Raw genomic sequence first — 25,891 nt, forward strand, 5'->3', positions numbered from 1 at the left:
AAGGAATTCGGAATGCAGGTCACAGAGAGAGAGGATGGAATAAAGGAATTCAAAATGCAGATCACAGAGGGAGAGGAAGGAATAAAGGAATTCGGAAAGCAGGTTAGTGAGGAGGATGGAATAAAGGAATTCTGAATGCAGATCACAGAGAGAGAGGACTGAATGCAGGAATTCGGATTGCAGGTCAGGCAGAGAGAGGAAGGAATAAAGGAATTTGGAATGCAGATCACAGAGGGAGAAGTGATTCAATAAAGAATTTGGAAAGCAGGTCACAGAGAGAGAGGATGGAATAAAGGAATTCGGAATGCCGGTCAGAGAGCAGGAGAGGACGGAATAAATGAATTCAGAATGCAGGTGAGAGAGGAGAGGATGGAATTAAGGAATTCGGAATGCAGGTCACAGAGAGAGAGGATGGAATAAGGGAATTCGGAATGCTGATCACAGAGAGAGGGGATTGGATAAAGGAATTCGGATTGCAGGTCAGACTGAGAGAGAGGATTGAATAAAGGAATTCGGAATTCAGGTGACAGAGAGAGAGGATGGAATAAAGGAATTCGGAATGCAGATCACAGAGGGAGAGGGGATTGAATAAAGAATTTGGAATGCAGGTCAGAGAGAGAGAGGATGGAATAAAGGAATTCGGAATGCAGGTCACAGAGAGAGAGTATTGAATAAAGGAATTCGGAATGCAGGTCAGACAGATAGGATGGAATAAAGGAATTCGGAATGCAGATCACAGAGGGAGAAGGGATTGAATAAAGAATTTGGAATGCAGGTCAGAGAGAGAGAGGATGGAATAAGGGAATTCGGAATGAAGGTCAGACAGAGAGAGGATGGAATAAAGGAATTCGGAATGCAGGTCGGACAGGAGAGAGGATGGAATAAAGGCATTCGGAATGCAGGTCGGACAGGAGAGGATGGATTATAGGAATTCGGAATTCAGGTGACAGAGTGGGGATGGAATAAAGGAATTCGGAATGCAGGTGACAGAGAGAGAGGATGGAATAAAGGAATTCGGAATGCTTGTCAGACAGGAGAGGATGGAATAAAGGAATTCGGTATGCTTATCAGACAGGAGAGGATGGATTATAGGAGTTCGGAATGCAGGTCAGACAGGAGCGGGCGGTTTAACGTAATTTTGGAATGCAGGTCAGAGGTGCTGGCAAAGAGTGATATGTGAAAGCCATTGAGAAGACTTTTAGATTATGTTGGAGTGCAAGGTTAGGCTGATGTAGGAGTACGTTAAAGGGTTGGAGTATCATCATTGTCTGAAGCCTGTACTGTTCTCTGTTCTATGTCCAGACGTTGAAATGCATCGTCTGTGTCCATGACCAATACAGTCTGAAGATTTGCTGGGACAGACTGTATCACCGTGCTTCTGGCGCTATAGTAACAAGCCCGCCTCTTGTACTAACCATACCCTGTACATCTACACTTACAGTAGAAACGGGGGGAAACTGTTGTGCATGAAAATCCCATGAATCAGCAGTGTCTGAGATACTCAAACCACCCCATCTGGCACCAACAATCATTCCACAGTCAGTCACTTAGATCACATTCCTTCCTCATTCTGATGTTTGTCTGAACAACAACTGAACCTCTTGACCATGCCTGCATGCTTTTATGAGTTGCCGCCACAGGATTGGCTGATTAGATATTTGCATTAATGAGCAGGTTTACAGGTGTACCTAATAAAGTGGCCACTGAGTTTAACATTTCTTTTCTTTCACTTATGATCACAAAACCTATTGGAGTCTTGTAGAAACCCATCTAGCTGATGAAATGTTGTCTCTCTATTCCTCTCCATAGCTGCTGCCTGATCTGCTGAGTTCCTCCAGCATTTTGTGTGTGTTGCTCTGGATTTCCAGCGTCTGCAGCATCTCTTCAGTTTATGGTTGACTGATCCCTCTCAGTCCCTACCCAGTACACGTGTCTCCAGGCCTATCTTATGTGGATGGCTCTTTACAAAAGACATAGATGCCCTCTCAAACATGCTTCTGGGTGATCATTACCCTCTAAAAGGGGCAATAAGGGATAGACAATAATTGCTGGCCATGCCAGTGAGATCCACAGGTAGTCTAGGAGAGAAATGAGGGTGACACTGCCAGTATAAAGAACCTTGGTCTCCTCCAGCTCCCCGAGTTAATGAGCAACACACAGACACAAAAACAAATACTGGAGGATCTCAGCAGGCCTGGCAGCACCTATGGAGAAGTATAAACAGTCAACATTTTGGGTGTGCAGACCTTTCATCAAAACGGGAAAGGAAGGGGGAAGAATCCAGAATGAGAAAGTGGAGAGACGTGTTGGGACGTGATAGGTGAAGCCAGGTGGAGCGGGGCTATGGAGTAAGAAGCTGGGAGGTGATAGGTGGAAAAGGTAAAGAGCTGAAGAAGATGGAATCTGATAGGAGAGGAGAGTGAACCATGGGAAGAAGGGGAGGAGGAGGGAAACTACAGTTAAATGATGGGCAGGTGAGAAGAATGAAATCAGTAAGTGAAGAGCTAGAATGGGGAATGGATAAAAAGAGATGGGTGAGGGGAGAAATTACTGGAAGTTAGAGAAATTGATATTCATGCCAACAGCTTGGAGGCTACCCAGACAGAATATGAGGCTTTGATCCTTCAACATGTGAGAGGCCTCACTGTGGCAGGAGAAGAGGCCATAGACTGACATGCCAAAATGGGAATGTGTTCCTTGAGTTTATGAGATTGAGAATGAAGTGAATCAACAATCCTTGGTAAGAAGGGTGTATTGGGTTTGGAGAAGATGCAGGAGAGGATATGTGATGTAAGGGGAAGTTGGCCAAACTTGGGTTATTTTCTCTGGAGTGACGGACACTGAGGGAAGACTTGACATATGTTTATGAAATTATGAGAGGCATAAACAAGGTAGAGAACCTGAATTTTTTCCTAGGATAGAAATATCAAATACCAGACGGCATGTGAGAGTGGAGAAAGTTTAAAGGAGATGTGTTGGGCAAGGCTTTTTGTAACAGAGAGTTGTGGGTGACTAGAACAGGCTGCCAGGGGTGAGAGTGGAAGCAGGTACCACAGTGACATTTCAGAGGCAAGTGGTAGGTGAGGGGAGGAGGACAGGTGGAGGAGGGGCGGAGGCTGAAGTAAGAAGCTGGGAGGTGACACGTGGAAGAGGTAAGGGGATTGAAGAAGGATTCCAACAGCGAAGAGTGGTCCGTGGGAGAAAGGGAAGGAGGAGGGGCACTGGGGGAGGAGCAGATGGGGGAAATTTGCAGGGCAAGTATTTCACCCAGGTGTGGTAGGTGCCTGGGCAGGTGGTGGGAGCAGACGTGAAGGTGGTGATAAGACACGGTAGACAGTGGGATATGGATTTTGTGCAGGCTGAAGAGATTTGGCACAGTTTTCAGCATAGACAGTGTGGGCTGAAGGGCCTGTTCCTGTTCCCTTTTGAAAAGTCCTGAGAGGAACCTGAGTTCTCTGCACTGCTTTAATTCAGGGTGCTGGTGTCTGGTTTCACATCTTACCTCAAGGCACACACTTCAGAGATCTGGTCCACAGAGATAGAACGGAAGCTGAAAGCAGTGCCCACATCCTGACACATCAGTGAAAGAGGAGGAAACCTGGTCAACTCCCTCAGAGAGATGATAAAGCTGCTGTTGGTGGGCAGTGAGACAACGCTTGGTGAGAGTGATCCAAGGAGCTTGTCTGTGAGTGACCAGCCATTTTGGCACTGTGTTTCTGTCTGGGGGGGGGATGGATGTGGGCAGCGGAGGGCTGCTTGGACTATTTTGTTTCTTGAACCTCCTTAGGAGCGATTTTTGAAAGGGACAGGACATTGGATAGAACTGCTCCCTGACGTCTTTAGCCATGTGGGTTCAATCCCAACCTTAGGTGCCGTCTGTGTGGAGTTTGCACGTGCTCCCTGTGACGTCTTGAGTTCCCACCCCACCCCGGTGCTCGAGCCAGAGCCCCAGGACTGTGAATCCCTGTGAGTTGGGGAGGTTGAAGGCTCAGGTCTGCTGGAGTTTGAAGGCTGAAGAAGGTGGGTTCGAGGACTGTGTCTGTGCACAGGTAGGGAAGGGGGAACGGGCCTTTGTTTGCTGCTGTTGTTTCTTATGCTTGTTGTCTCTGTCTATCGAGGATGGTGGGCATGCTATGTTGGTGCCAGAATACGTGGTGGTACTTGGAGGCTGCTATCAGCACATCCCGAGGTGCGTTGGTTGTTGACACAAATGCCACATTTCACTGTAAATTTAGTTGTACATGTAGTAAATAAATCTAAATTTGCTCCTGTTTCCTTCCACATCCCAAAGAACCTGTGGATTAATTGGCCACTACATAATGTCCTCGGTGTGTTGTGATGGGCAAGATTTTTGGGGTAAGTGATGTGATTGTTGGGAATCTATTCTCTCAACAGGTGTAGGAACAGAGGGCACAGCCTCAGAATGCAAGGATATCCCCTGAGAATGGTGATGAAGAGGGTCAGAGGTTGGTGAATCTGTGGGGTGCATTGCCACAGCCGGCTGTGAAGGTCAAGTTATTGAGTAGATTTAAAGTGGAGGTTGATGGGTTCCTGATTATTCAGGGCTTCAAAGGTTCTGTGGGAAAGGCAGGAGAATGGGGTTGACAGGGATAGTAAATCAGTCTCGATATCACACATGATACTGAATAGCCTAATATTATGCTCTTTTATCTTATGGTCTCATGGGATGTGAGTGTGTGCTTTTTCCTTTGAGAGTAGGGGAGATTCAAACAAGAGGACATGAGTTGAGAGTGAAGGGAGTTAAGGGTGCTTAAGGGTAACACGAGGGGGAATTTCTTTACTCAGAGAGTGGTAGCTGTGTGGAATGAGCTTCCAGTAGAAGTGGTAGAGGCAGGTTCGGTATTGTCACTTAAAGTAAAATTGGATAGGTATATGGACAGGAAAGGAATGGAGGGTTATGGGCTGAGTGCAGGTCGGTGGGACTAGGTGAGTGTAAATGTTCGGCACAGACCAGAAGGGCCGAGATGGCCTGTTTCCGTGCTGTAGTTATTGTATGGTTATATGTCATACGTGTGAATTAAAGATAACGATTAAAGATTAGCTTTATCTGTGGCATACATCTAGACATACAGTGAACTGCATTGTTTGCATCACAGTGAGGATTGTGTTGGGTAGTCTGCAGCAACGTCGCACAGTTACAAACCCTATCCCATACGTTTTAGGAATGTGGGAGGAAACCGGAGCACCCGGAGGAAACCCACACAGTCACGGGGTGAACAGACACACTCCTTCCAGACAGCGGCAGGAATTGAACCCTGGTCCTGCAGTTGGCACTGCTCTTTACCGCTATATGTCTGTGCAGACATGGACGGAGGCAATGTTCTTCTTCCCACCCCGGGGTGTTAGAGGGTTTTGCGGGTGCTGTTGGAGGTGGAGGGAGTGCATGGGACACCAGTCAGATGGGATGGCATCAGTGCTGGTCTCAAAAGCCCGTAGATGACAAATATCAATACTACCAATATTGTCAATAACGGAGAGACAAGAGACCACGATGCTGGAATCTGGATCTACACTAGTAACTCAGTGGGGTCAGGCAGCATCTGGGGAGGGAATGGGTGATCGAAGTTTCGGGTTGAGACCCTTTGGAAAGGGGAGGGTGGGAGCCATTATAGAAATCTGTAAGGAGAGGTGGGACAAGATCCCTTTCTCTTCCATCGAGCACCTCCACTCCATCTGTCGATCTCCCGGCATCCAGACATTACAATTTTATTCCCTATTCTCACACTGGTGTGTCTGTCCACTGCCAGGTGCCCTCCTCACCTCCCTCCCTCCATTCCCCGCCCCTCCCCACTCCACCTTTCTCTCCTGTCAACTATCTTCAACCCTTTCTCACTTCACCTCTCAACTTTCTGAGCAGTCCGTCTTTCACTGCGCTCCCCCAGTCACAAGCCAGCCCTCCCACACCTTCCTGCCCATTTCATACTAGCTATCTCCTCTCTATCTTTCAGTCTAACCGAAATGTCAGCTGTTCTTTCCTGTCCATCGGTGCCTGACCCGCTGAGTTCCTCCAGTGCCCTTGTATGTTCGTGCAGGAAGGGCGCAGAATGGAACCTCAAAACTGGGGGACTATGAATCCAAAAAGAGTGAACATAGATGTTTGACCAGCTTTATCTGTCATATGCATCATCGAACAATACAGTGCAAGGACATTCTGCAAGTGTCTCGAATGTGGCGTGTCCATTCCGCTACTCACTAACCTGAACCCGTTTGGAATGAGGGGGCACCCAGAGGAAGTCCACCACCACCGTGGGGAAAACGTACAAACTCCTGACAATCAGCAGCAGGAACCGAACCCCAATCAATCATCGCTGGCGCAGTAAGACACTTCGCTAAGCACTATGGGAAGCAGGGACTTGACGAGTGGAAGGGGGAGCGCGGGAAATGGGGCCCCATTGCGTGTAAGGGAATGCGGGAGCCCAGAGGCTCAGGAGAGAGAGTGGTAGCTTAGTGGGTAGCGTAATGCTTTATGATGCCAGTTCCCACCTCTGTCTGTACATTCTCCCCGTGACCGCATGGTTTCCTCCCACTATGTCTGGCTCAGTAGGTTAATTAATCACATGGGTGTAATGAATTGGGCAGCGCAGGCTTGGGTGGAAGGGGCCTGTTACTGTGCTGTGTCTCTAAATAAAAAAATAAAAAAACTTTACCTGGTGATCCATTGGGATTTAATTGCTTTCTTTCTTTGTCCAGATGAAGGGTCTCAACCAGAAACTCACCTACTTATTCCCATCCATGGACACTGTCTGACCCATTGACTGTCTTCAATGTGCTTATTTTGCAGTGGCATGGAGAGACTCCTCCGGTACCTCAGCGTTCTTGACCTCCTCATGTCCTTGGTGACGACCTCTTCCACCGGCCTCTGCGAGATCTGTAAGTGCCCCAAGGATGGTGAGAATATAGTTTGGTGCATTAACAAAGGGCTGTCAGAGATTCCCAGGAACCTACCGCCAGACACCCAAGAACTTTTCCTGCAATACAACAGCATCTCCACCCTCCTTCCAGCAGGCTTCTCAGCCGGGGCTGCTAATGGCTGGCTTCTGGGCAGGGACCTCTCCATCCTCGATCTCAGCCACAACCTCTTCACCTCTGTACCAACCCAAGGACTGGAATCCCTGACTCAGCTGAGGAAGCTCTTCCTCAACAGCAACTTTATCTCCTCCTTGGCACCCGGGTGCCTGCAGCCCCTCACCAGCCTGGAGGAGCTGCACCTCAGCAGCAATCCCCTTCGCTCGATCCAGCCCGGGGACTTTGCTGGTCTCGACAACCTCCGGGTACTGATGCTCAGCCTGAATCAAATCTCCGCCATTCCCTCCGGTGTCTTCGATGAGCTGAGCCAGCTGGATTTACTTCAGCTGAATGGGAACAGCATCTCGGAGATCCAACCAGGAGCCTTCCAGGGACTGGGGAACCTGAGCCAGCTGTTTCTCCGAAGTAACAACCTTTCTGTCCTGACTTGGGGATCCTTTGACGGGCTCGACCAACTTCACGTCCTAAGCCTCACAAACAACCAAATCTGGTTGACTCCTGAGGAGGTCATGAGACATCTCAAAACGCTGAAAAACCTCTACTTGAATAATAATCAACTCAGTACCTTCCCTGGGGTTCTCTCTACACTTGAAGGTCTGACTTTGCTGGACGTCAGTTGCAATGGGCTCAGCAACCTGCCAGTGAATGCCTTCCTTAACCTGACCAGACTGAGGAGACTGGACCTGAGTCTCAACAACCTCACTGGCCTACCTCCCCAAGCCTTCCAGAAGCTTGAGAACCTGACTGTGCTAAACCTGTTCAACAACGCCATTGAGTCACTGCCTGCCGAGGTTTTTGTTGGCCTTCTGAATCTCAAGGAGCTACACCTGGACAACAACCGGATCTCGTCCCTCCCTCCGGAGATCTTTCAGAATCAGTCAGAGCTGAGGGAACTCCAGCTGGACAACAACCTCCTCACTCAGTTGCCTAAGGGGGTCTTTGACCAGCTAGACCACCTGAGAACTTTGTACCTTGACAACAATCGGCTGGAGTTAATTCCCAAGAAGGTTTTCCGTAGCCTGGGCCTCTTGAGGGAGCTGCAGCTCGACCAGAACCGTATTGCCTTTCTCCCCCGGGGAGTCTTTGCCAGCTTGAAGAACCTCCGCGTGCTCCAGCTCAGCCAGAACCAGATCTCCCATCTCCACCAAGACATCTTTGCGGGTCTGGCCAACCTGAAGGAGCTCCAGCTAAATGGGAACAAGCTGTCCACCCTCCCACTGGGAGTCTTCAAGGAGCTGAGGAAGCTGAGAGAGCTGCACTTGGAAGGGAATTACATCTCCACGGTCAAGAGCTCTTTGTTCCAGGACGTGCAGAAGCTCGAGGTCCTCCAGCTGCAATTCAACCTTCTGCAGTCCCTCCCACACAACGTCTTCTCAGGGTTACGCAAGCTACAGAAGCTGCTTCTCCACAGGAACCAGCTCCACACCTTGAACCCTGACACCTTCGCCAGCCAGGGCCACTTGCAGGAGCTTCACCTGGACCGCAACAACCTGTCAGCCCTGCCCGATGCTCTCTTCCGAGATGTCCCCCGGCTCTCTCTCCTGCACCTTGACTACAACAGACTGAGGCAGCTGAGCCCTGGCCTGCTGGTTTCACTCGGGCGTCTGGACCAGCTCCACCTGGGGGGAAATCCCTGGATGTGCAGCTGCCCCTCCATCCTCCACCTGAGGGACTGGCTGCAGAAGAACCCCAGGAGGGTGTTTGATACACCGGAGTGCTCATCCAATCGAACGCCGGTGGCAGCGGTTAAGAATTTTTCCTCCGTGCCCACACACTGCTCCTCTGCCGTGAGGACATCTCCCTCCCCTCTTCCAGCCCTCCTCCTCATCCTCCTCCTCTGCTCATCACTACTTTCCCTCAGACTTCCCTTCTTCTGAGGACAGTCCAGCTCCAGATGACCTCTGCTCTCCTCTCAGTCCAACACCTTTGTGAAGGCACTGTAAACCATTCAGCCCCTCAAACCTTCAAGAGATCCCAATCTGCCTCACCCGCTTTGCCCTCGATTTGCCCCTGCTCTTTAGAAATGCACTGAAGTCTTAAACAACTCATCTCCGTAGTCTCTCAGGAACTCACCGTTGAGCTGCCTGGGACATCAGCTCCAGGATCCCCTCTCTGATTCTCTCCAGCCCTCCCTCTCCTGTCAGCAGCTCCTTTAACACTCCGCCTGTATCCTAGCTTTAACCTGGCTGATCTAATACCCCACCGTGTGGCTCGGTGTCCTAAGTTGCCTCTGTGAAGGTGCTTGCAGCTTTTGAAATGCTATGTAAACACAGGCTGATATCTCTGCTATAGAAACCCTTTATAGGAACATGAGCCTGTCTCCAACTTTTGCAATTAACTTCAAAAGATTACAGGCAACATTCTTCTGAATTTCAATCTACTCCTCATCTTTTTTTCTACAGTCCTGCCGAAGGGTCTCGGCCCGAAATGTTGTCTGTACTTTTTTTCCCACAGATGCTGCCTGGCCTGCTGAGTTCCTCCAGCACTTTGTGCGTTTTGCTTGGATTTCCAGCATCTGCAGATTTCCTCTTGTTTGTAATTCTGATCCGATGCCTTATGGCCCAATTCACAACCCACTGGGAGAAAATATTCCACCTAATTTTTATTTAAAATGAAATTACACATCCCTCCCCTCCAATTATGTACTGCCCCCTACACTCTTTTCTGTTTCATTAAGATCAACTCTCATTCTTCTGAATTGGAAAGAGTATACAATAGTTCAAATTGCAGGAAGAACATCTCATATTACACCTGTGTAGACTACAACCAAAAGGCACGGACATTGAAATCTTTGCTTTCAGGTAACCTACTCCTCCCTTGCCCCTCTTCTCAATTCTGCCGACCCACCCAGTTCCTCCTATACCCACTCAAGCTCCCGTCTCCGTCTTTTTCTACTCCTCCACCCCTCCCTCTGCCCGTCATTCACACACTCCTCCCACTGGGTCCCCTCTCCCCTCTGTACCCATTCCACCCCCCCACCCCCATTTTATTCCACACTCCACCTTTCTCTCATCAAATTCCACCATCAGTCAAAGAAACATTTAGCGAAACACATGCTTGTCAACGTAGCATGCCCACAGCTCGCATCCTTGGGGTGTGGGAGGAAACCCACGAGGCCACGGGGAGAACACAGAGAGAGGAGGGATTCAAACCCTAATCTTATGGCCAGGGTGCAGTAGCATTACACCAATTGCTATGCTCGCAGGTTGCCCACGGTCGCTGACTCCATCCATCAGTGTTTAGCACTCTTCCATCCTGCAGTTGCTCTTCATCAGCTGAATCCACTCATCACCTGCCAGCTTCTGCTCCCCTCTTCATAGAGCCTCTTTCGCCTCTACTCTTTCATTCCAGGTGAAGGGTCTTGGCCTGAAATACCAACTGTCCATTTCCCTCTGTAGATGCTGCCTGACTGACTGAGTTCCTTCGGCCATTTGTTTCGTTTTGCTCCATGGACCCAACTTGCTCAGTCGATCCAAATAACACAACCCCTTTAGCCCTGGAATCAATTTCTCTGAACTGCCCACTCTATGTGCTCTGGGCTTCAGTCCCTTTCCTTCCCAATCCGGCCACTACGTTGACTGTTCATTCGCTCCACGGATGCTGCCCGATCTCTTGAGTTCCTCCAGTAGTTTGGATGCGTGGCCCCACCAATACCCTGAACCCTAATTCTCCTACCTTCTCCCTGTAACATCTGACACCCTGACTAATCAGGGTGCAGATTAGCCTCCACCAAAGGAGATGCAGGTGCTCTCTCCCTCCGCTAGCCTGCAGGTCACTCAGGGTCAAAGTGTAATGCCAGCTTTGCCCGCTGATCCGGGTCACATGAAACCATCGGAGCGGGTGATGGTTTGAGCAACTGGTACAGATCACATGTCCTGATTATATGACCACTGACAGAGGCAGACGATCTCTAGACTATTAATATTTTTCATGAAAAGAATCCTGCCAAACGGCTAAAGGATGTTAAAAATTTACTTTTGGCTAAGCTGAGAAGACTTTGCTTTCTTTAACTTTCAGATTTAACAGTCTGCTATATTCTTGCTAGCAGTTCGCACTCGCCCGCAATGCTGACTCAGAGTTCTGTGTGGTTACATGTCGGTATTATGTTTCTGGACCCTGCACTGCAGTCTTGTGGTAAATATTACGCAGTACTCGCTGTTGTTAGGCTTCTTAGAATTAAAATGAGGCTTTTAAGAAACCACAAACCTTGTTACTGCTTGCTGATTCAGCCTAAAGATCTTCACCTCCACACCAGTTCTTATGAAGGGTCGTAAGTGAGCTGGTTCTGTCAGCACAGATGCTGCATATCCTGCCCAGTGTCCCCAGTTCCACTGGACGGTGTCCCAGAGTGTTTTTATTTCAGAAACTCGGGATCTGCGGCATTATACATTCCCAGATGCTGACTATCCTGTTGAAGAAGATCTGATCATTACCACAACCCTTCTCGTGGGCCAAAAGGGCTTTGAAACAGTGCTCAGCAAGATCCCATGACAAGTTTGACCCAGCGGTGAGGAGAATCCCCCTCACCGCTGTTCACCTGCAGCTCAGATGTTTGGTTTAGTGTGTAAACGTGAGATTCTGTAGATGCTGGGAATCTTCAGCAAGACACAAAACGGAGGAGCTCAGCAGGCAGGGCAGCATCAATGGAGGGGATCGAAGAGCCGAGGGGAGCCTGGAAAGGAGCGGGATAGAAGCCAGGTGGGGGGAGGGAGTAGCAGTGGGACTCCCCACTGCTAGCAAAGTGAGGACGAACTAAGAAGTTGGGAGGTGATAGGTGGAAGGGACGAAGCCGTGAAGGAAAAGGAATGTGATAGGAGATGACAGTGGACCATGGAGGAAAGGAAAGGGTGAAGGGAGCCAGAGGGAGGCGATTCCTACAAGGTGGTTCACCCATGGCACCTCTGCTCGTAGGTCCTGCATTGACAAGCAGGTGTTACATCTACAGTATTAGGGGTCAGTCAGCTGCTCCTTTGGAAACCAAGAAACCTTCAAAGGATCAAACACAGGTTGCAGGAGGCAGCAGCTCTATCTAGCAAAACAGAAACTAGCCGGGCCAGCTCAATGTGTCGGCAGCATCAATGGAAGAAAATGATATTTCAGGCCACTACTACCTGGTGTGTCTCATTGTCCTTCTCAAGAATGCATGGAGGATGTTAGCCTCATCCTTCTACTCTGAGATTTGAACTGATGACTTTCTAACTCAGAAGCAAATGAACAATTTGCTGTGACACAGTTATCATTGGGGTTGTTAATATCACTAGGCAACAGAAGTCTGCGTGGCTCGGTCTGGGGGACTCTATTGGAGTCAGCCATCCAGGCGTAAAATGCTGCAGGAACTCAGCAGGCTGGGCAGCATCTATAGAGATGAATAAACAGCTGATGCTTCGGGCCAAAACCCTGCTGATTCCCTCCAACATTTTGTGTGTTGCTCCAGATTCCCAGCATCTACAGAATCTCCTGTGTCTATGATTTGTTACTCCACTGCAAAGTATGGCTACTCTGCATAAATTTTACTTTTCTCTTTGGAGACCTGATGAAGGATCTCAGTGCGAAATGCCAACTGTTTATTCCCCTCCTTAGGTGCTGCCTGACCTGCTGAGTACTTCCAGCAGTGTGTGTGTGTGTGTGTGTGTGCGTGTGTGTGGAGACTGGGTGACGGAGGGTTCGGTGTGTGTGTGTGTGTGTGGAGACTGGGTGACGGAGGGTTCTGTGTGTGTGTGTGTGTGGAAACTGGGTGACGGAGCGTTCGGTGTGTGTGGAGACTGGGTGACGGAGGGTTCGGTGTGTGAGTGTGTGTGTGGAGACTGGGTGACGGAGGGTTCGGTGTGTGAGTGTGTGTGTGGAGACTGGGTGACGGAGGGTTCGGTGTGTGTATGGAGACTGTGTGACGGAGGGTTCGGTGTGTGAGTGTGTGTGTGGAGACTGGGTGACGGAGGGTTCGGTGTGTGTATGGAGACTGTGTGACGGAGGGTTCGGTGTGTGTGGGGAGACTGTGTGACGGAGGGTTCGGTGTGTGTGTGTGTGTGGAGACTGGGTGACGGAGGGTTCGGTGTGTGTGTGTGTGTGGAGACTGGGTGACGGAGGGTTCGGTGTGTGTGTGGAGACTGGGTGATGGAGGGTTCGGTGTGTGTGTGTGTGTGTGGAGACTGGGTGATGGAGGGTTCGGTGTGTGTGTGTGTGTGTGGAGACTGGGTGACGGAGGGTTCGGTGTGAGTGTGTGTGTGTGGAGACTGGGTGACGGAGGGTTCGGTGTGTGTGTGTGTGTGTGGAGACTGGGTGATGGAGGGTTCGGTGTGTGTGGAAACTGGGTGACGGAGGGTTCGGTGTGTGTGTGTGTGTGTGTGTGTGTGTGTGGAGACTGGGTGACGGAGGGTTCGGTGTGTGTGTGTGTGTGTGGAGACTGGGTGACGGAGGGTTCGGTGTGTGTGTGTGTGTGTGTGTGTGTGTGTGTGTGTGTGTGTGTGTGTGTGTGTGAGTGTGGACACTGGGTGACGAAGGGTTCGGTGTGTGTGTGGAGACTGGGTGACGGAGGGTTCGGTGTGTGTGGGGAGACTGGGTGACGGAGGGTTCGGTGTGTGTGTGTGTGTGTGTGTGTGTGTGTGTGTGTGTGTGTGTGTGTGTGTGTGTGTGTGTGGAGACTGGGTGACGGAGGGTTCGGTGTGTGTGTGTGGACACTGGGGACCGAAGGTTCGGTGTGTGTGTGTGGAGACTGGGTGACGGAGGGTTCGGTGTGTGTGTGGAGACTGGGTGACGGAGGGTTCGGTGTGTGTGTGGAGACTGGGTGACGGAGGGTTCGGTGTGTGTGGAGACTGGGTGACGGAGGGTTCGGTGTGTGTGTGGAGACTGGGTGACGGAGGGTTTGGTGTGTGTGTGTGTGTGTGTGTGTGTGTGTGTGGAGACTGGGTGACGGAGGGTTCGGTGTGTGTGTGTGTGTGTGTGTGTGTGTGTGTGGAGACTGGGTGACGGAGGGTTCGGTGTGTGTGTGTGTGTGTGTGTGTGTGTGTGTGGAGACTGGGTGACGGAGGGTTCGGTGTGTGTGTGTGTGTGTGGAGACTGGGTGACGGAGGGTTCGGTGTGTGTGTCTGTGTGTGGAGACTGGGTGACGGAGGGTTCGGTGTGTGTGGACACTGGGTGACGGAGGGTTCGGTGTGTGTGTGTGTGTGGAGACTGGGTGATGGAGGGTTCGGTGTGTGTGTGTGTGTGTGTGTGTGTGTGTGTGTGTGTGTGTGTGTGTGTGTGTGTGGAGACTGGGTGATGGAGGGTTCGGTGTGTGTGTGTGTGTGGAGACTGGGTGACGGAGGGTTCGGTGTGTGTGTGTGTGTGTGTGTGTGTGTGGAGACTAGGTGACGGAGGGTTCGGTGTGTGTGTGGAGACTGGGTGACGGAGGGTTCGGTGTGTGTGTGGAGACTGGGTGACGGAGGGTTCGGTGTGTGTGTGTGTGTGGACACTGGGTGACGGAGGGTTCGGTGTGTGTGTGTGTGTGTGGAGACTGGGTGACGGAGGGTTCGGTGTGTGTGTGTGTGTGTGTGTGTGTGTGTGTGTGTGTGTGTGTGTGTGTGAGTGTGGACACTGGGTGACGAAGGGTTCGGTGTGTGTGTGGAGACTGGGTGACGGAGGGTTCGGTGTGTGTGGGGAGACTGGGTGACGGAGGGTTCGGTGTGTGTGTGTGTGTGTGTGTGTGTGTGTGTGTGTGTGTGTGTGTGTGTGTGGAGACTGGGTGACGGAGGGTTCGGTGTGTGTGTGTGGACACTGGGGACCGAAGGTTCGGTGTGTGTGTGTGGAGACTGGGTGACGGAGGGTTCGGTGTGTGTGTGGAGACTGGGTGACGGAGGGTTCGGTGTGTGTGTGGAGACTGGGTGACGGAGGGTTCGGTGTGTGTGGAGACTGGGTGACGGAGGGTTCGGTGTGTGTGTGGAGACTGGGTGACGGAGGGTTTGGTGTGTGTGTGTGTGTGTGTGTGTGTGTGTGTGGAGACTGGGTGACGGAGGGTTCGGTGTGTGTGTGTGTGTGTGTGTGTGTGTGTGTGGAGACTGGGTGACGGAGGGTTCGGTGTGTGTGTGTGTGTGTGTGTGTGTGTGTGTGGAGACTGGGTGACGGAGGGTTCGGTGTGTGTGTGTGTGTGTGGAGACTGGGTGACGGAGGGTTCGGTGTGTGTGTCTGTGTGTGGAGACTGGGTGACGGAGGGTTCGGTGTGTGTGGACACTGGGTGACGGAGGGTTCGGTGTGTGTGTGTGTGTGGAGACTGGGTGATGGAGGGTTCGGTGTGTGTGTGTGTGTGTGTGTGTGTGTGTGTGTGTGTGTGTGTGTGTGTGTGTGGAGACTGGGTGATGGAGGGTTCGGTGTGTGTGTGTGTGTGGAGACTGGGTGACGGAGGGTTCGGTGTGTGTGTGTGTGTGTGTGTGTGTGTGGAGACTAGGTGACGGAGGGTTCGGTGTGTGTGTGGAGACTGGGTGACGGAGGGTTCGGTGTGTGTGTGGAGACTGGGTGACGGAGGGTTCGGTGTGTGTGTGTGTGTGGACACTGGGTGACGGAGGGTTCAGTGTGTGTGTGTGTGTGGACACTGGGTGACGGAGGGTTCGGTGTGTGTGTGTGTGTGTGGAAACTGGGTGACGGAGGGTTCGGTGTGTGTGTGTGTGTGGAGACTGGGTGATGGAGGGTTCGGTGTGTGTGTGTGTGTGTGTGTGTGTGTGTGTGTGTGTGTGTGTGTGTGGAGACTGGGTGATGGAGGGTTCGGTGTGTGTGTGTGTGTGGAGACTGGGTGATGGAGGGTTCGGTGTGTGTGTGTGTGTGGAGACTGGGTGATGGAGGGTTCGGTGTGTGTGTGTGTGTGGAGACTGGGTGATGGAGGGTTCGGTGTGTGTGTGTGTGTGTGTGTGTGTGGAGACTGGGTGACGGAGGGTTCGGTGTGTGTGTGTGTGTGTGTGTGTGTGTGTGGAGACTAGGTGACGGAGGGTTCGGTGTGTGTGTGGAGACTGGGTGACGGAGGGTTCGGTGTGTGTGGAGACTGGGTGACGGAGGGTTCGGTGTGTGTGTGAGTGTGTGTGTGTGTGTGTGGAGACTGGGTGACGAAGGGTTCGGTGTGTGTGTGTGTGTGTGTGTGTGTGTGTGGAGACTGGGTGACGGAGGGTTCGGTGTGTGTGTGTGTGTGGAGACTGGGTGACGAAGGGTTCGGTGTGTGTGTGAGTGTGTGTGGAGACTGTGTGACGGAGGGTTCGGTGTGTGTGTGGTGACTGGGTGACGGAGGGTTCGGTGTGTGTGGGGAGACTGGGTGACGAAGGGTTCGGTGTGTGTGGGGAGACTGGGTGACGAAGGGTTCGGTGTGTGTGGGGAGACAGGGTGACGAAGGGTTCGGTGTGTGTGTGTGTGTGTGTGTGTGTGTGTGTGGAGACTGGGTGACGAAGGGTTCGGTGTGTGTGTGTGTGTGTGTGTGTGTGTGTGGAGACTGGGTGACGAAGGGTTCGGTGTGTGTGTGTGTGTGGACACTGGGTGACGGAGGGTCGGTGTGTGTGTGTGTGGAGACTGGGTGACGAAGGGTTCGGTGTGTGTGTGAGTGTGTGTGTGTGTGTGTGGAGACTGGGTGACGAAGAGTTCGGTGTGTGTGTGTGTGTGTGTGTGTGTGTGTGGAGACTGGGTGACGAAGGGTTCGGTGTGTGTGTGTGTGTGGACACTGGGTGACGGAGGGTTCGGTGTGTGTGTGTGTGTGTGTGTGTGAGTGTGGACACTGGGTGACGAAGGGTTCGGTGTGTTTGTGTGTGTGTGTGTGTGTGGAGACTGGGCGATGGAGGGTTCGGTGTGTGTGTGTGTTATCGATCTATCCAGGCAGCCAAGTCTCCCTGGATCCCACCCCTCTAAGATTGAAAGAGTACAGAGAAAGTTTACAAGGATGTTGCTGGGACTTAAGGACCTGAGATACAGGGAAAGGTTAAATTGGTTAGGTCTTTATTCCCTGGTACATGGAAGAATAAGGGGGGATTTGATAGAGCAATACAGAATCATGAAGGATCTAGAAATGCAAGCAGGCTTTTTCCAGTGAGGTTGGCTAAGACTAGAACTGCAGATTAAGGGTAAAAGTGAAATATTTAAGGGAAACCTGAGAGGTGATTTCTTCACTCAAAGGGAGGTGTGAGTGTGGAACTAGCTGCCAACAGAAGTAATGGATGTGGGTTCAATTGCACCATCTAAGAAAAGCTTGCCTTGTACATCGATGGGAGGGGCATGAAGGCTATGATCCAGGCGCAAATTGATGGGATTAGACAGAATAAGACCATAAGACATAGGAGGAGAATTAGGCCATTCAGCCCATTCGGTCTGCTCCACTATTCCATCATGGCTGATCCTGGATCCCACTCAACCCCATTCACCTGCCTTCTCGCCATGTCCTTTGATGCCCTGACCAATCAGGAAACGATCAACTTCCATCTTAAATATACCCTCGGACTTGGCCTCCATTGCAGTCTGTGGCAGAGCATTCCACAGATTCACTCCTCTCTGGCTAAAAAACCCCTCCTTATCTCTGTTCTAAAAGGTGGCTCCTCAATTTTGAGGATTTGCCCTCTAGTTCTGGATCCTCCCCCCAGAGGAAACATCCTCTCCACATCTATCCTATCTAGGCCTTTTTACATTTGGTAAGTTCCAGTGAGATCCCCTGCGCTCTTCTAAATTCCAGTGAGTTCAGGCCAAAAGCCGCCAAACACTCCTCACATGTTAACCCCTTCATTCCTGGAATCATCCTCATGAACCTCCTCCGGACATTCTCCAATGACAACACACCCGTTCTGAGATATGGGGCCTAAAACTGTTGGCAATTCTCTGAGTGCAGCCTAACTTGTGTCTTATAAAGCCTCAGCCTTATCTCCTTGTTTTTATATTCTACTCCCCTTGAAATGGACACCAACATTGCATCTGCCCTCCTCACCACACACCCAACCTGCAAATCAACCTTCTGGGAGTACTGCACAAGGACTCCCAAGTCCCTCTGCCCCTCGGATGTTCGAACCTTCTCCCTATCCTGGTGATAGTCTGTACCCTGAAACCTCATCCTTAATAATGGACACCAACACTTCCGCAGCCACTGAGGTTAGGCTAACTGGTCTATAATTTCCTTTCTTTTGCCTTCCTCCCTTCTTAAAGACTGGAGTGAGATTTGCAATTTTCTATTTCTCCTAGACCATGCCAGGATCAAGTGATTCTTGAAAGATCATGACCAATACATCTGCTCTCTCTTCAGCAACCTCTCTCAGGACTCTGGGATGTCGTCCATCTGGCCCAGGTGACTTAACCACCTTAAGCCCTTTCGGTTTGCCTAGCACTTTTTCCTTTGTGATAGCAATGGCACTCACACCTGTTCCCTGACACACACAGACCTCTAGCACACTGCTAGTGTCTTCCACAGTGAAGACTGATGCAAAGTACTCATTAAGTACCCATTTCTTTGTCCCCCATTACTACTTCACCAGCATCATTTTCCAGTGGTCCCTTTTACTCTTTATTTAACAGAAGAAACTTTCGGTCTCCTGCTTTATATTATTGGCTAGTTTGCCCTTGTATTTCATCTTTTCCCTCCTTATAGCTTTTTTAGTTGCCTTTTGTCGTATTTTAAAAGCTTCCCAATCATCCAACTTTTCCTTTGCTACCTTATATGCCCTTTCCTTGGCTTGTACGCAGTCCTTAACTTCCCTTGTCAGCCGTGGTTGCCTACCCCTGCTATTTGAGAACGACTACTTCTGTGGGACCTATCTATCCTGATCCTTGTGAACTATTTCCAGAAACTTCAGCCATCTCTGCTCTGCCGTCATCCCTGTCAGTATCCCCCTCCGATCCACCTGGGCAAGCTCCTGTCTCATGCCTCTGCAATTCCCTTTATTCCATTGCGATACTGATACATGTGACTTTGCTTCCCCTTCTCAAAACGCAATATGAATTCAATCTTATTATGATCACTGCCTCCTAAGGATTCCTTGACATTAAGCTCTCTAATCAGATCAGGATTATCACACAACACCCAATCTAAGATACCTTTACCCTGAATAGGCTCGAGCACAAGCCCCTCTAAAAAGACATCTTGTAGGCATTCAACAAACTCCTTCTCTTCCAATCTGACACCAACCTGGTTTTCCCAATCCCCTTGTCTATCGAAGCGTCCCATTACAGTCGCGTCGTTACCCTTATTACAAGTCATTTCCAGCTCCCTTTGCAATCTCAATCTCACATCTCACCCTAGAATAACAGTTTGGCATGGATTTGATGGGTGAAGTACTCTATTTCTCATCCACAATGTCATGAGGCATGCAATCCATGCTAACCTGGCTGCGTGGATTCGGAATTAGCTATCCCACAGAAGGGTGGGGGAGGTCAGTAACGGCGGGGTTCCACAGGGATCTGTTCTGAGACCCTGGTCTTTGTGATTTCCATAAATGATTTGGAAGAGGAAGTGGGTGGGGTGGTTTAGCAAGTTTGTAGATGACAGGAAGGTTGGTGGCTTTACAGACAGTGTTGAAGATTGCTATAGGCCACGTTAGGAAGTGGACGGGATGCAGGGCTGGGCAAAGGAGTGTGGGATGGAAGTTCAATCTGGAAAAATATGAAATAATACACAATAGAAAATTGAAAACAGAAAGTCAAATCAAGTCGCATTTTATTGTCATTTCAACCATAAACTGCAGGCACAGTACACATTAAAAGCAAAACAACGTCCCTCCAGGACCCTGAAACAACACAAACTACACTAGACTATGTGAGACAACTCAAGGCTACATAAAGCGCACAAAACAGTGCAGGGCAGTACTGTACAATAATAAATAAACAAACAAATAAATAAGTAAAACAGGCACAGGAGAGGACAAATTTCAATATAATAATAAATGATGTAGATGTCAGTCTAGGCTCTGGGTATTGAGGAGTCTGATGGCTTGGGGGAAGAAACTGTTACACAGTCTGGTTGTGGGAGACCGAACGCTTTGGTGCCTTTTCCCAGATGGCAGGAGGGAGAAGAGTTTGTGTGAGCGGTGTGTGGGGTCCTTCACAATGCTGTTAGCTTCGCGGGTGCAGCGTGTAGTGTAAATGTCTGTAATGGCGGGAAGAGGGATTTCGATGATCTTCTCAGCTGACCTCACTATCCACTGCAGAGTCTTGCGATCCGAGATGGTGCAATTTCTGAACCAGGCAGTGATGCAGCTGCTCAGGACGCTCTCAATACAACCCCTGTAGAATGTGATAAGGATGGGGGGTGGGAGATGGACTTTCCTCAGCCTTCGCAGAAAGTAGAGACGCTGCTGGGCTTTCTTTGCTATGGAGCTGGTGTTGAGGGACCAGGTGAGATTCTCCGCCAGGTGAACACCAAGAAATTTGGTGCTCTTAACGATCTCTACCGTGAAGCCATCGATATTCAGCGGAGCGTGGTCACTCCGTGCACTCCTGAAGTCGACAACCATCTCTTTTGTTTTGTTCACATTCAGAGACAGGTTGTTGGCTCTGCACCAGTCCGTTAGCCGCTGCACCTCCTCTCTGTAAGCTGACTCGTCGTTCTTGCTGATGAGACTCACCACGGTCGTGTCATCGGTGAACTTGATGATGTGGTTCGAGCTGTGTGTTGCAGCACAGACGTGGGTCAGCAGAGCAGAGCCCCCGTGCTCAGTGTGATGGTGTTGGAGATGCTGCTCCCAATCCGGACTGACTGAGGTCTCCCAGTCAGGAAGTCTAGGATCCAGTTGCAGAGGGAGGTGTTCAGGCCCAGTAGGCTCAGCTTTCTAATCAGGTGCTAAGGAATGTTTGTGTTGAATGCTGAACTGAGGTCTATGAACAGCATTTGAACGTATGTGTCTTTATGTCCAGGTGGGTGAGGGCCAGGTGGAGGATGGTGGCGATGGGGTCGTCTGTTGAGCGGTTGGGCAGTATGCGAACTGCAGGGGGTCCAGTGAGGGGGGCAGCAGGGTCTTGATGTGCCTCATGACGAGCCTCTCGAAACTTCACAATGATGGATGTGAGCGCAACTTACGATGGGTAGTCGTTGAGGCAGGACACTGAAGACTTCTTCAGCACGGGGACATGGATGTCAGAATACAAGGTTAATGATAGTATTCTTAGCAGTGTGGAGGAATGGAGGGATCCTGGGGTCCAAGTCTACAAATTCCTCAAAATTGCTGCAGAAGTCGATAGCGTGGTTAAGATGATGTCTTCATTCAGCCGTAAGGTAACGCAGCTCTATGAAACTGGCTAGCCCACACCTGGAGTACTCTTCAGCTCTGGCCACCTCACCAAAGGAAGGCGGTGAAGGTGTTAAAGAGGATGCAAAGCAGATTTACCAGCACGCCACCTGCCTTATGAAAAAAGACTGAGCAATATAGGACTTTTCTTTTGGGAGTGAAGGAGGATGAGAGGTGACAATATAATACAAGAGACATAGGCAGACAGCCAGCTCCTTTCTCCCAGTGTGGCAATAGCTAATCCATTTAAGGTGCAAGGATGCTCTACGCCAGAGGTAAGTATTTCACACAGAGCAGGGGGTCCTTGTGGTGGGGGCTGAGTCCGGGACGTTAACAGCATTGGATAGGTACGTTACTCACTTACGCCTACCGAAATGTAGGGCAGTGATGAAGGGCTTCCATCTCTGATTGCCCTCGGCCATCTTTCTATTGTGCCCCAAGTGTGGTCCAGGGTCCTCGTTACCCTCGCACTCAGATGTAGAAGGATTCCTCATTGCTGTTTCGGGACAGTTTTTTTGCCCATTCGAGGTTGTTAGCCCTGAGCCGAACCCCTGAGCCCAGAGGGCCAGCGGACCAGTCTTAGTCTGGCCTCTACCCAACCCTCTACCCTCTACCCTCAGACCTGTTTGGCATGGGTGACCCTACCAAGAGCCAAAGCTTAAAGCCCTGACTCCAGCCAGCTCAGCTCACTGAGGCAAACGGGCCTTGAAACCATGACATGGCCGTGGTCCTCGCAGAGGAGATAGGTACATGGATGTTGGAAAATAGGAGGTTATGGGCCGTGTAGGAGGGAACGGTGAGACTGGTTGTGAAGTAAGATTGTACAGGTCAGCACAACATTGTAGGTGAAAGGGTCTGTGTTGTTCTCCACTCCATGGCCTCTTTACTTAGGTACGCCTGTACACCTGCTCATTAATCAGCCAATCATGTGGCAGCAACTCATAAAAGCATACAGCATGTTCAAAAGGTTCAGTTTTTGTTCAGACCAAAGATCAGAATGGCGAAAGAAATGTGATCTCATTAACTTTGACCACAGAATGATTATTGGTGCCAGATGGGGTGATCTGAGTATTTTTGAAACAGCTGACCTCCTGTGATTTTCATGTATAACATCAGAGGTTACAGCGGGACATTGATAGGATGCAAAACTGGGCTGAGAAGTGGCAGATGGAGTTCAACCCAGATAAGTGTGAGGTGGTTCATTTTGGTAGGTCAAATATGATGGCAGAATATAGTACTAATGGCAAGACTCTTGGCAGTGTGGAGGATCAGAGGGATCTTGGGGTCTGAGTCCATTGGGCACTCAAAGCTGCTGTGCAGGTTGACTCTGTGGTTAAGAAGGCGTACGGTGCATTGGCCTTCATCAATCGTGGAATTGAATTTATGAGCTGAGAGGTAATGTTGCAGCTATATAGGACCCTGGCCAGACTCCACTTGGAGTACTGTGCTCAATTCTGGTCGCCTGACTGCAGGAAGGATGTGGAAGCACAGAAAGGGTGCAGAGGAGATTTACAAGGATGTTGCCTGGATTGGGGAGCAGGCCTTATGAGAATAGGTTGAGTGAACTTGGCCTTTTCTCCTTGGAGTGACGGAGGATGAGAGGTGACCTGATAGAGGTGTACAAGATGATGAGAGGCTTTGATTGTGTGGATAGTCAGAGGCTTTTTCCCGGGGCTGAATTGGCTAGCACAACAGGGCACAGTTTTAAGGTGCTTGGAAGTAGGTACAGAGGAGATGTCCAGGGTAAGTTTTTTACTCAGAGAGTGGTGAGTGTGTGGAATGCACTGCCAGCGATGGTGGTGGAGGTGGGTATGATAGGGTCTTTTAAGAGACTCCTGGACAGGTACAAGGAGCTTAGAAAGATAGAGGGCTATGGGTAACTCTAGGTAATTTCTAAGGTAAGGCCATGTTTAGTACAGCTTTGTGGGCCAAAGGGCCTGTATGGTGCTGTAGGTGTTCTATGTTCTTCTCTGTTTCTGACAGTCTCTAGAGTTTACAAAGAATGGTGCAAAAAATATCCAGTGAGTGGGAGCTCTGTGGGCAAAAATACCTTGTTAATGAGAGAGGTCAGAGGAGAACAGCCAGGCTGATTCAAGTTGACAAGAAGGTGTCAGTAACTCATATAACCATGGGTTACAACAGTGGTGTACAGGAGTATCTCTAAATGAAGACGTCAGTGCTTGGAGTGGATGGGTTTTAGCAGCAGAAGACCATGAATATACATTCAATGGTCACGTTATTAGACACAGAAGGTATGTTATAAAGTGGTTGTTGAGTGTGTGTTCGATGTTCTATTTCTTCTACCGTACATTGCAAATCAACCTCCTATATCCTGGTAGGGATGGTGGCTGAAATTTCTGGGAATAGTTCACAAGATGCAAGATAGATAGATCCCACAGAAAAAGAATTTCTTAAATGGCAGGGGTAGGTAACCAGGGCTGACAAGGGATGTTAAGGACTGCGTACAAGCCAAGGAAAGGGCATATAAAAATGATTGTGAAGCTTTTAAAATACAACAAAAGGCTGTAAAAAAGGAAAAGATTAAATATGAGGGAAGACTAGTCAATAGTATAAAGCAGGATAGCAAGAGTTTTATAAAGAGTAAAAGGAAGGTGAGAGTTGACATTGGACCATTGGAGCTGCTGAGTTAGTAACTGGGGGGGGGGGGGACAAAGAAATGGCAGATGAACTTAATGAGTAATTTGTATCAGTCTTCACTGTGGAAGATACCAGCAGTGTGCCAGAGGTCTGTAAGTGTCAGGGAGCAGGAGTGAGCACTATTGCTATTACAAAGGAAAATGCACCAGGCAAACTCAAAGGTCTTAAGGTGGATGAGTCACCTGCGCCAGAGAGACGACATCCCAGAGTCCTGAGAGAGGTTGCTGAAGAGATAATGGATGGACTGGTGATGATCTTTCAAGAATCACTTGATTCTGGCATGGTCCTGGAGGTCTGGAAAATTGCAAATGTCACTCCACTCTTTACAAACGGAGGAAGGCAAAAGAAAGGAAATTACAGGCCAGCTAGCCCGACCTCAGTAGTTGGGAAAGTGTTGGAGTCTATTATTAAGGATGAGGTTTCGAGGTACTTCGGAGACTAATGATAAAATAAGTCAAAGTCATTATGGTTTCTATCAAGGGAAATCTTGCCTGACAAATCTGTTGGAGTTCTTCGAGGAAGTAACAAGCAGAGTGGACAAAGGAGAGGCAGTGGATGTCATTTACTTGGATTTTCAGAAGGTGTTTGATAAGGTGCCACACATGAGGCTGCTTACAAGATGACATCCCATGGCATTACAGGAAAGATACTGGCACGGACAGAGGAATGGCTGACAGGCAGGAGGCAGTGAGTCGGAATAAAGCAGGCTTTATCTGTTTGGCTGCCAGTGACTAATGGTGTTACTCGGGTCAGTATTGGGACTGCTGCTTTTCACATTATTTGTCAATGATTTAGATATTTGAATGAATTGTTGGCTTTGTGGCAAAGTTTCTGAATGATACGAAGATAGGTGGAGGGGAGGTAGTGCTGAGGAAGCAGTGTGATTGCAGCAGGATTTAGACAAATTAGAAGACTGGGCAAGAACATGATAGATGGAATACGGTGTTGGGAAATATATGATAATGCATTTAGCTAAAAGGAAAAATATTGCAGACTATTATCTGAATGGGGAAAAGGTTCAAACATCAGAGGTAGAGAGGGACTCCCAGTAGGTTCATTTACAGATTGAGTCTGTGGTGAAGAAGGCAAATGCTGTACTTGGCATTTATTTCAAGGGGGATAGAATATAAAAGCAAGGAGATAATTCTGAGGCTTTATAAGACACTAGTCAGACCGTCCTTGGGGTATTGTCAACAGTTTTGGGCTCCATATCTCAGAAAGGATGTGTTGGAGAGAGTCCAGAGGAGGTTCATGAGGATGATTGTGGGAATGAAGGGTTTAACATATGGAGACTGTTTGGCAGATTTGGGCCTGAACTCACTGGAATTTAGACAAATGCGTGGGGATCTCATTGAACCTACTGAAGGTTGAAAGGACTAGATAGGGTGGATGTGGAGAGGATGCTTCCTATAGTGGGGGCATCCAGAACTAGAGGGCACAGCCTCAACATTCTGGGGCGACCCTTTAGAACAGAGGTAAAGAGGTATTTCTTTAGCCAGAGAGTAGTGAATCTATGGAATGCTCTGACAGAGACTGCGGTGGAGGCCAAGTCTGTGGGTATATTTAAGGCAGAAGTTGATCATTTCCTGATCAGTCAGGGCATCAAAGGACTGTGGCGAGGTATGGGGTTGAGTGGGATTCAGGAGCAGCCATGATGGAATGGCAGAACAGAGTAGATGGGCTGAATGGCCTAATTCTGCTCCTCTGTCATATGCTTTAAATGTTAATTTTCCACTAATGCACCTTTAATTGTTTTTTTTTCCTATATAACACTAAATACAGAGGTGTGAAACTGCACAGTGCAATATCTAGGACACAGCCCCGATGGGTGCTGCGAACATGGCACAGAGGTGCTAATGAGGTCAGGGCAGAGTAACAGTCTGAACCCAGGAGCTGGCTGAGTTAATCACAATTCTGTATGTCAACAGATTTCTGTATCATGGCATCTCCAAAAGATGAAATAAATGAATAAATAAAAATTCCCC

At 49.5% G+C, this 25,891-nt stretch overlaps 1 protein-coding gene across 3 annotated transcripts; it reads left to right on the forward strand.

Annotated features, from left to right (window-relative positions):
• The first annotated feature begins 3,613 nt into the window (after nt 1–3,613).
• On the forward strand, nt 3,614–25,891 carry LOC132381814 (insulin-like growth factor-binding protein complex acid labile subunit). Of its 3 annotated transcripts, none has more exons than XR_009508123.1 (4): nt 3,614–3,685; nt 6,803–11,181; nt 18,214–18,316; nt 25,689–25,891. XR_009508123.1 is itself a non-coding variant. In XM_059951419.1 (4 exons), the coding sequence occupies exon 4, from the start codon at nt 6,807–6,809 to the stop codon at nt 8,922–8,924; it is 2,118 nt and encodes a 705-aa protein (XP_059807402.1). In that variant the 5' UTR covers nt 3,647–3,685; nt 4,119–4,189; nt 4,292–4,356; nt 6,803–6,806; the 3' UTR covers nt 8,925–11,242. The 3 variants fall into 3 exon arrangements, 2 of the variants coding, with proteins under 2 accessions (XP_059807402.1, XP_059807403.1); XM_059951419.1 differs by lacking the exons at nt 18,214–18,316; nt 25,689–25,891 and adding exons at nt 4,119–4,189; nt 4,292–4,356 and having other exon boundaries at nt 3,647–3,685; nt 6,803–11,242; XM_059951420.1 differs by lacking the exons at nt 3,614–3,685; nt 18,214–18,316; nt 25,689–25,891 and adding an exon at nt 3,999–4,049 and having other exon boundaries at nt 6,803–11,242.

The sequence above is a fragment of the Hypanus sabinus genome, chromosome 26, assembly GCF_030144855.1.
Source record: "Hypanus sabinus isolate sHypSab1 chromosome 26, sHypSab1.hap1, whole genome shotgun sequence".
Lineage (NCBI taxonomy): Eukaryota > Metazoa > Chordata > Chondrichthyes > Myliobatiformes > Dasyatidae > Hypanus > Hypanus sabinus.